Source organism: Sphaeroforma arctica (assembly GCF_001186125.1).
Source record: "Sphaeroforma arctica JP610 unplaced genomic scaffold supercont1.1632, whole genome shotgun sequence".
Classification (NCBI taxonomy): Eukaryota; class Ichthyosporea; order Ichthyophonida; genus Sphaeroforma; species Sphaeroforma arctica.
Genome location: NW_014038926.1, coordinates 2,132 through 12,689, shown reverse-complemented (window position 1 = coordinate 12,689; position 10,558 = coordinate 2,132). Strand labels below are relative to the sequence as shown.

The following is a 10,558-nucleotide window of genomic DNA, read 5'->3' as shown; positions in this document are numbered from 1 at the left end:
CCATATGTATTTATAATCATGTTCACACAAACACACATAAACTCACATAGACAATCACGCACACATCAAACACACACATAGAAACACATACACACACACGCACACACACGTACACACACGTACACACACACACGTACACGTACACACATACACACACACGCGCACACACACATATATATATACATATTTATATATATATAAACGTATAGAATTTTATAAATATGCAAGTATACGTACAAGTTCCGGTATGTTTGTATATTTGTACGTATGTATATATATATATGTAAATATATGTACATGCAAACATATATACGTACATACATACATACATACATAATGGCATACATAAACACACACACACACACATCTACATACTAATATATATATCTATATAAACATACGTATTTTTACAAGTACACACACACATATATATATATATACGTTTACATATACAAATATACATATACGTATACATACACATACATATACGGTTATATATTGATTTACACACAAATATATATATATATATATATATTACTACATATTATTTATTTATAATATATATATACTAATAAACTAAAATTACATACATACATACTTATATATATATATATATATATATATATATATATATATATATATATATATATATTCTTTATATATTCTTCATCATTTTGGCATATGTCGCAGATTACCCCATCGGGCATTTTGTTGTAAATGTTGGTTTTGTTTTCGAAAATTTTACGGGATAGTCATGTCGTATTACATTCTTGGTACTGATGTAAGTCGGGCGTATCTGAAAGGACTGAAGTATGCGAGCTCGATTGGTGTAGCACTGCATCGTTAACACCGATTTCCTCCAGGCGTACTCTACCTCGCATACGAATCGCATACACGAAGGATAAAATCTAATAAATGTGTACGTGCATTATATACAGAACTCATTGATGTGGGTAAGACACAGAGTGCTCTGAAGGCATTGCACGATGTCATCACCAGCAAACGTCACCGATCCTGGACCAAGACGTCTGAATCCATCATCACCCTGTTCTTGGAGTTATGTGTGGATCTCAAGCGCGGTAAGACTGCCAAGGATGGTTTGCACCAGTACAAGAACGTGTGCCAGCATGTCAGCATTGGTTCACTAGAGACCGTCATTCGCAAGTTTATCCAGATGTCCGAGTCGAAGGCTGAGGAGGCGTCTAAGAAAGCCGAGGGCAGTGAGGTAAGCGATGTCGACTGAAAAAATATTCTTTGATATTGTTAGGTGTTCGATTGTGGCAGTGTGACATTTAATGTTCATGCCGAATTGAGTAGTCAGTATACTTCTTGCTACAACAAGAGGCGTCCGATTGTTTTAAGAGTGACATGTTATGCTAGTAGGCACGAATAGGAAATTGAATATTGGACTATCGAGAGCAAGTTTCATGATTTCTGTTCAGAATTCTTATTCAGACCCACTGTTACAGTTGAGCGGTAACAACAGCTTTACGCGATGACCAATTCGCCAAGTATTGTTGACAATACACTCGGGTATAGTGTACGCCATTTTTATATTTTAAATTGACATATCTGGCCATGCCATAGCCTAATTGCATCTTTAACGTTTTACACATCCATCCACGGGTATACACAGACCTCTGATATCGTGGTCGATGATTTGGAGAACGATGCTACCCCGGAGGATCTTCTGCTTGCCACTACTACCACTGAGAACGCGCAGGATCGCACAGATCGCGAGGTGGTGACGCCGTGGTTGAAGTTCCTATGGGAATCGTACCGCACTGTTCTTGAGATTCTGAAGAACAACCCCAAGTTGGAAGTCCTGTACAAGGAGACTGCCGAGCACGCGTTTGTGTTCTGTACCAAATACGAGAGAAAGACAGAGTTCAGGTGTGTAACGTCAATATTATAATGCGTGCTTGTGTTTCATTAATAAGCTACTGTGCGTGTCGTTTGCAACATGCGACAATGGTGAAAGCGCAATATTTCCAGCTCACTCCCAATTTTATGTAGAGCACTAGAATTAATAACTCCTGGTCACCTGTTCTCATCCTTGTCCCTATTTTGACGTGCCTCATTTTGATCTGCTTAGACGTCTGTGCGACTTACTCCGTGGGCATCTGGAGAACGTCAAGAAGTACGCCAGCCAGTCCAACAACATTAACCTCAGCAACCCGGAGTCGCTCAGCCTGCAGATCGACACACGCTTCTCACAGTTAGAGGCCGCTGGTGCTCTGGAGCTATGGCAGGAGGCGTTCAAGAGTATCGACGATCTGCACAAGCTCATGAGCATGTCTAAGAAGGCCCCCAAGCCGCAGATGATGGCCATGTACTTTGATAAGCTACACGCCGTCTTCTGGGAGGCCAAGAACCACGCGTTCCACGCCTACGCCTGGCAGAGACTGTTCCTTATGTCTACAGAGCAGAAGAAGTATGTCTAGATTTGTTCCGACTGACCTTCCCACGTTGTATGTTCCATGGCAGATCGTTGAAGGTCATTTTTTAATCCACGGGTGAATACGTGATATTTTTTTTAAACTGTTAATACCATCGAGCGGGTTTCTCACCTATACCCCACCCTCATATTCGTCACCATAGAAATCTGACAAAGGAAGAAAGCTCGCGTATGGCCACCAATGTGTTGCTTGCCACCCTTTGCATCCCCGTAAAGCCCGAGAAGTCGCACCTGGACATTGAGAGCTCTGCCGCAGAGAAGAACCAGAAGCTAGCTTCATATGTGGGACTACAGTCACCCCCTACCCGTGTGTCTTTGATCAACGATCTTCGCAGCAAGAATATTTTGGTAAGTGAGGTGTTTTCGCCTATATTCGTTTTGGCTTGTCATCAGATTAACGGCTTTTTACTTATTATGGGATGAATGGGTATTGTCCGCCAGAGCTGAATTTACTGGGTGGTGTAATCACATTAGTATCTGTATATGGTTTGCAATCTCGCCTTTGTTTATAGCCAATCTTGACAACCAAAGTTCTGTTAATCGGTAACTGCCTCATAAAGTGTATCTGTAGAATTGAGTGAATAGTGCTTTGAAAAGTAAATGAAGTTTATATGCCATGGTTGGGGTTGAATGTGTGGCGAGGGTTGATCGCACTGCCATTGACCTGACGCGTCAGGGGCGGTGGTCCAGTGAGCTCGTGACAAATCTGTTTGCCATTTTCCTCGCGGCGTAGTGCTCATCTGCGCTCTTACACGTCAGACACACTTTTGCGGCACAATCCTCACACATTCACTTCTACATATGCAGTCGGCCGTCAACCCCGAGCTTCAGGAGCTATTCCACTGGGTGGAAAATGAGTTTCACCCTCTCGAAATGAAGGAGAAAATGGCCCCACTCTTGAAGTACATTGAAGCGGAACCCTCGCTTGCCAAGTACCTCGCACCCCTGCGCCAGAACGTACTTATCCGTCTGCTGCAACAGCTGTCCAAGGTATGCATGTGTGCAAGTGGCTTGTATTTTCTCATGACTTCTGAATGCTTGGTTTCTTTCGTACAGCAGGCACGAATGCCAGTATCGTAACTTGCATGTAGAGTGCATCCTTGGGTGTATATTGAGTGGAGCAAGCATATTTTAGTTGCTTATGGATCATGTACATAACAAACTCTTATATATTATATGTATTGTTTGATGAGGTGAAGAATGAGTGAGTGTATAGACCTGTGGTGGATAAACCCCCGTGTGAGCTTCTGGTGTTGAACATATTTCGGCGTTGGGCGGACACACTTCGGACACCCCTTCTCTCTCAAATACCAACAGTACATATACACACATTCATTCCATTGTCTCTAATATACGCACACTTACGCTCCCTGCAGGTTTACCAAACGATGCGCATGTCTGCCCTGTGCTCACTTGTTGAATTCTGCACCAGACACGAGATCGAGAAGTTTATCGTGGACGCTGTCAAGAAGGACACTCTACAGGCTCGTCTCAATCACCGCACAGGTATGTCGTGCACATTGCAAGGGTTACGGTTAGTTTTAGATTCTTGCTGCATCAATTGCGTTCGTTAGCGTAGTGGAGGAGTGTGTGTGGTGACAAGGGGTACTTTATTTCGGGTGCTGTGTATGTGAGCTGGTTTCATTTTTGATGGATGTATGCATCTGCAGTGTGTATTTGTAGACGAGCGAAACCAATTCAGGACTTTGAATGGACACATAGTAGATGCGTCTATCGCCTACTATGCCTGATCGGTGGTCGCCTTACCTGTCTTGTACCCAATTCTACGAAAGATATATGTTGTAGATTGATTCATGAACGACAATTCAAGAGAGAGGCTATGATGACAAATGCTATAGTGGCGAGTGGGTGGCCTATTAACTTAAGCTCAACAGCCACCTCAACATCTATGAGTTCTTCTTCTTTCCACTGAGCTTCTCTCTCGATATTGATATTAAAATGCTCCATATATATCCGCGATTGCTGGCTCACAATGGTCTATATTCCGTCTACTCTCTGAAGGGCTCCTTTTTGCTTCTTATAGTCCGCGTCTGTGCACCTTTCATGTCACGCAATCCCGGACGTCTGCATTTATAGTCCTTCTCGTATCTGTCCACTCCCTCAACACGTGTTGATTATTTTTCCAGTGTCTTCACGCATCAACTGAAACTCTATATAAATTTCAACACCTTTAGGTACCGTCACATTCGGCGCCGATCTGTTCTACAGTTCCGAAACAGCAGCCACCGACAACAACGATGCCAGCTCTGGTGGCGCATTCCACTCGTCGCGCGCTATGCAGTCCTCTTACATGCGTGACATGCTAACGGACCTCTCCGCAGGTCTGCACAACGCTATGGGTATGATTTACCCTGAACGCCGTATTGACCAGGCTCAGCGCAAGCACATTGCCTTCCAGAAGCACGTGGTGTTGATGGGACGCGAACACAAGAAGGTAAGTAATCGCTGTTTTTTTAAGGTGTATATATACATATAATTACCGTTCATGGAATGGATTTTTCTGATCAAACTGTGTTTCATGGAGGTTTGGTATGTTGTCTTGATATAATGTTACAGAGTGCGCTTTATTTGTTAGTACCAAGACAAATAAACCCAAGCAGAAGCTATCGAGAGAGAGATGTTATGATGACCAATGCTATAGTGGCGAGTGGGTGGCCTATTAAATTAAGCTCATCAGCCACCTCAACATCTATGAGTCCTTCTTCTTTCCTCTGAACCTCTCTCTCGAAAGTTGGAATCTTCGTCGCACTCTAGCAAATTCAGACAAGTCTTTGCTTATTGCGTTCTGCCCTATATGCATTCTGCAAGCAACCAATGTGGCCGGTAGATCGACACATCTTGTAGTCGGGGACGACATGGTCTCACACAGTCAAGTCACAATTGTTTTATGTTACACAGAACCTTGAGCGCAAGGTATTGATTGAGAATCGCAAGGTGGAGAAAGAGGAGGCTCTTGCCAACCGATCAAAGGCTGCGGCCAAGCAGAGGGAGGCCCAACGCGTCAAGAATGCCAAGATTGAGGTAAGTGTATTGTACAGTTAAAAATGAACTGTGCACCGCTAGGTTTGAAGCAGAGTATCATCAGTATATACTAACAAACATGTTCATAAACCTCGTTTATGATGATACTTGACCCTGGGTTCTATCTATTCCCCAGAGATGAAAGTAGTATGTGCACTGAGGGGTGTTACACTCTGTTTCTCGGCGACCAACTCGGGAAAATTTGAGTTAAAATGAAGCAAATGTATGTGTCGCACCTGTCGAGGGCACCTTCGTTTTGTATCCTGCATACACACGAACATATATTGGTTGACATATAATAGGCTGAGCGTCTTGAGAAAGAAACTAAGGCCAGAGAAGAGGAGAAGCGCCAGCGTGAGCTGGAGGCTATCCGTGCGGCTGTGGAGCCCGCGCAGAACGACAGAGAGGATATTCTGAAACAAGTCGAGAAACTCGAGAAGGAGAAGAAGGACATGCAGGGCAAGCTGAAGGTAAGGCTGCACGCGTATGGTAATGTGGTACGCTAGTTTAGTCTTGTCGGAATTTGATCTAGTATCAATTGTATTGAAGTTGGGTTTGAAAGTAAATTGGTAAAGCTTGGTAGATTTTCTAACAACTGCTCAAATTTTCTAATATGACAGGGTATCGAGCGCAAGAACGATCACTTCGAACGTGCCAAGCGTCTAGAAGAGATTCCCAAGATCGAGGCCAGACGTGAGCAGTTGAAGGCTGATGATGTCATCTTCCACGAATCCCAATACGCTAATATCCTTGAGGACGCCGAGAAGCAGCACGTTAAGAACTTGGGGATGAAGAAGCGGCTGGAGAAGATGTCTGCGGACAAGGATCTCTACATCGAGAACATCAATGCCCAGGCCCAGGCCGATTATGAGGAACGCAAGAAGAAGTTCGACGGAGAGGTGGCCCGCACACTTGCGCAGCGAAAGAAGGAGCGAGAAGAGCAGAAGGAACAGCGCGCAGAGGAGAGACGCCAGGCAGCGGCTCTGAGAAAGGTAAAGTTAGTTCCCGTCTAGTTTTAATCTCCTCAGTTGGGAGTAGTAGGTCAGTTTAGGGCATATCTTCTGCTCGGAAAGCACACGCATATAGACACTAGTCAAAATTTGGTTGTGCCGAAGGTGCGGGTTTGCACGTGAAAGATGTCAATGCATTCTAATCGTATGCCTATATCACAAACAACAGGAGGAAGAACGTTTGGAAGCCGAGGCTGCTGAGCGTGCTGCGGCCGAGGAGGCTGAGTACCAGAGGAAGATGGAGGAGAAGAGGGCTGAACAGTCTAAGTTGGACGAGATTGCCGCCGTGCAGCGACAACGCGAAGTCGAGGCAGAGGAGCGCCTGAAAGAGAGACGCCAGAAGGACTTGGTAAGCATATTTCGAGTAAACAGGTTTAGTAAAATTGTGGAGTTATCACAAGAACATACTTATTTTGATCGACAGCATGTCTGTATGTACAAGGGCATTCATCTTTGTTTGTTTGCAAATTTGTCTCCGAGCATTTATATATATACCGCAAAATCACACCATCATTCCCTCAGGCTATATATAACCTTGCACACGCTCGTCTTTTCGTTCCTTCACTCAACTCATCTTTTCTATTACTATTCCCTGCACTCCACTCAGGACGAGATGGCGGCTCAGCGTGCAGCCGTGCGTGCCCGCGAGAACGCGGTTCCAGCGGCTGGTGGCGCTCCCTGGAGACGCGGCGGCGACTCGCCCGCGGGAGGCGATGAACGCTCGCCCAACGCTGGCCGTGCGCAAGGACCTCCAGAGAGACGTGGATACGAGTCACGTGAGCGTGAAGCTCCGGCCGCCGGTGGATGGCGCAGAGGTGGCGGTGGAGATAGCCACAACAACCGTGGCGGCGACCGGGGTGGCGATAGGTACGGTGGAGGTAGAGACGGAGGGTATGGCCGCAGAGATGCATCGCCCCGAAGAGACGGCCGCGACGGAGTGCGTGACGGAGGCTACAACTCGCGTCGTGGTGACGACAAGGGCGCACCACAGGGCAGGGTCGATGGCGGCGGTGGTGGCTGGAGAAGGGATGACCCCCCCGCGGGTGGAGCTAGAGGCGGGGACCGGTACCAAGCCCGAGGCGGAGGCGGCGCGGACAGAGGAGGACGCGACCAGGGCAGGGGAGGTGCTGAGCGGGATTGGGGGCGTATCAGGTGAGTTGCGTTCGAACTTGGGTGCTTGAGGTGTAGAGTTTTTTGTTTTTGTTTTTAGGGTTAGTTGGATAATTGCTGTGCTCTAATGTGTTACGCATGTGTGTTCTCGTGTGTGTTGGCTATTTTGATATGTACGCTGATGAAGGTTTTCAATGTAACGCATAGGCAAATTTTATACAAATTTCGTAACTTTTCATTTCTTTGTAAACTACAGAGCGACATCGCCCGCTGCCCCCCCTCGCAACACCAACGAGAATGCCCAAAGGGATGGACCTTCACCCACACCCAAGAAGGACAACGCACCAGTCGTGGATGACGATGGCTTTACCACAGTACAGAAGAAGGGCAGACGCTAAGTCACCTGGCGCATTATTCTCGTGCTATTTGATGGGTGCTAAACCTGTTTGTTAGGCTGGTTGCTGTGCACGTGTGTTGACTAAACCACAACACTAGAACATATTTATAATCAGCCGATGAAAGGTTGTATCTAGAAAGTAACGCGAGTTGTACATACTGTCAACGTGCGATCTCGAAACTCCACAGAGTGCTGAGCCAAAACAGCTTGCCATTGTGTGAGAAGTTGCGGAGTGTATGTCATCGACATTCGATCCGCATAACGTGGGCGGCCCAATGTTTAGGAATGCTCGGGGTCAGAATGCGAGACCGCTTCATCTCTAATGAATCCGAAATAGGAAATACACATGAAATAATGTAGAAAATACGAGAGCTAGAGCATGCGAGTCTGCATCAAGTACATCACACCCCGGCACAAACCAGAACCTAGCGTCACGATGCGAAGTGATGGTACGTTTAGTAACAATAAACATCTTTTAGTATATAATTTATAGTGCATGGATTTTACTATTTTTACTTTAGCGGTTGCCTAGGTCAAATGCGAGGTCTGAACATTGGGATCGTGGGTTAAATGGTGTGACGATCCTTACATATGTTTCAAAGCCATAAAAGCTACGTTTTGTAATTCCTTGTCGGTCCAATGATGTACTATTGCGCTATGTATGTCTTGACGAAAGTCCGCATCTCTTAGCTTGAGTTGATTTCTGCGTTTCTTCAGAAGATTGCCAAGAAAAAAGCACGACAGCCGCTGTACTTCAACACAGTCAGGAAAAGTCCTCATAGCTATTTGTACATCGATGTAGATCATCAACTTCACGATAGCTGAAGTAGCCTGCTTTCCCTTGCGGGTAAGTGCTGCTAGACTTCCGATCCCATTTATCTGCATCTCTAAATTCTGTCTGTGCGCTTGCATTGCGATTTGAATCTGAACATACACTTTTGCTTCGGCCAACTTAGACCGGTTCTCCGGTGTGCAGCACAATAGAAGCAATGTGCCCAGACAGTTCTTCTGCACCATCGCCGAATCTCTGTGGTCCCTCATTGCCTGTTGCAAATCAAAATGCATATCCGCCTCCCCAAGCCGTACTTGATTTTTCGGATTCAAGGCCAAGCAACCAAGTGCTCCACATGCAGATGCCTGAACAGCACTGTCCGTTTTGTGCCGCTGCATTGCCTTCCGTATTTGAAGGTGGACATTCGCTGCACCCAACCTGGTTCTATTCTCGTGATCCATGCAAAGATTAAGTAAGGCCCCACACGCTACACTTTGCACCTCTGCCTCATTTGCGTGCATGTCCATAGCACGCAATAGGTCCAAATGTACACCAGCTTCACCCAATCGTCGGCAATTCACCGGGTCAAAAATTAAATTCAGTAGAGCGCCACAGGCAGCCTGTTGGATATGAACAGATTGCAGATGCTTGCGCATAGAGTTTTGAATGTCCCGGTGAACGCCCACTTGGCCGAGAGGGATACGATTGTCATCCTCCAGAGAAAGTATAGACAAGGTCTCCACAATACGCTTCTGTATGTCTTCGTCATGGTGATGTGCCTGCATGTACTGTCTTAGTTCAATTACCACACTCGATCCAATCGCACTTGGAATTTTCACCAGATTCTCGACATCATGTATAGTCGTCAACACCTCAACTGCCGCTTCGTCTGCCTCGTCATCAACGCAAGGTGCGGGATGATTTCTTTCCATATCAGCCTGTGTCAATTATGGAGGAACTTATCAATACAAAGCCATTGTGTTGATCCTTGGTTGCGTATCGAACTATTTTAGTATCGCGCAAAATTGGTTTCTTAGAAAAACAGTTGTAAATACTGTGCTTGTTTTCGCCACTAGTGCTGAATACGCAATTTAAATATATGCACCAGCTTTTGATGTCAGTCGCTTAAACAAAATATGATAACTTCACGAAAGCAACTAACCAACTTACCAAAGAACCACACTCGCCACAGATGATACACTTCACGCGCATGGACTTGTGCCTCCGGCGTAGGAAATGAGATGGTTGAATCTCACTCGCCCTGCAAGTGACGTTACAATTTGGGCACCTCTCCTTCATGCTCACACATCTTCGAACACAATCGTTGCAAAAAACTGATCCGCAGCATTGAACTTCCGATGGCTCTTTTGCGATACTCAAGCAAACTGTGCAGATTGTTCCCTCTTCAAGTACTGAACCAGGACCATCTTCTGTAAACTCGTACTCGAACATGTTAAACTGTGCTGAGAAAACCGGGGCCTTCGACTATATATTGTTCCTTGGCAGAAATTTGGACAGGGATTGATATTGGCTCTAACAGTCCACTGACCCATACCTTCACAAGACTTCAAAGTCACAAAATTCGGAGACAACCCGAAGGGCAGAAATTCTGAATCCTTCTAACTTCAAAGTTTCAAACCCAAAATCGAAAATGAGTTTTTGTTTTGGAGGTTTTACAGTTTGTTATATTTACAATAGTTTTTTGTGTTAAAAAACCAAAATATGTTCCTTTACAAGTGGGGTTCGTGGAACTATAAAGTTTAAACCCC

The 10,558-nt window shown here is 45.4% G+C and overlaps 2 protein-coding genes across 2 annotated transcripts; one reads left to right on the top strand and one right to left on the bottom strand.

Moving 5' to 3' along the window:
- Positions 1-933: 933 nt before the first annotated feature.
- Positions 934-8,496, top strand: SARC_11328 (hypothetical protein; the record flags this gene model as incomplete). Its single annotated transcript, XM_014294589.1, has 13 exons — positions 934-1,225; positions 1,637-1,893; positions 2,096-2,434; positions 2,602-2,806; positions 3,266-3,448; positions 3,835-3,964; positions 4,654-4,913; positions 5,378-5,500; positions 5,803-5,970; positions 6,121-6,492; positions 6,680-6,859; positions 7,118-7,662; positions 7,877-8,496. Coding segments are annotated over 13 exons (3,196 nt in total), but the record flags the coding sequence as incomplete, so codon positions are not given.
- Positions 8,497-8,537: 41 nt separating this feature from the next.
- Positions 8,538-9,727, bottom strand: SARC_11327 (hypothetical protein; the record flags this gene model as incomplete). The annotated part of the gene is made up of 1 exon (XM_014294588.1): positions 8,538-9,727. A coding segment is annotated over one exon (1,125 nt), but the record flags the coding sequence as incomplete, so codon positions are not given.
- Positions 9,728-10,558: the final 831 nt, after the last annotated feature.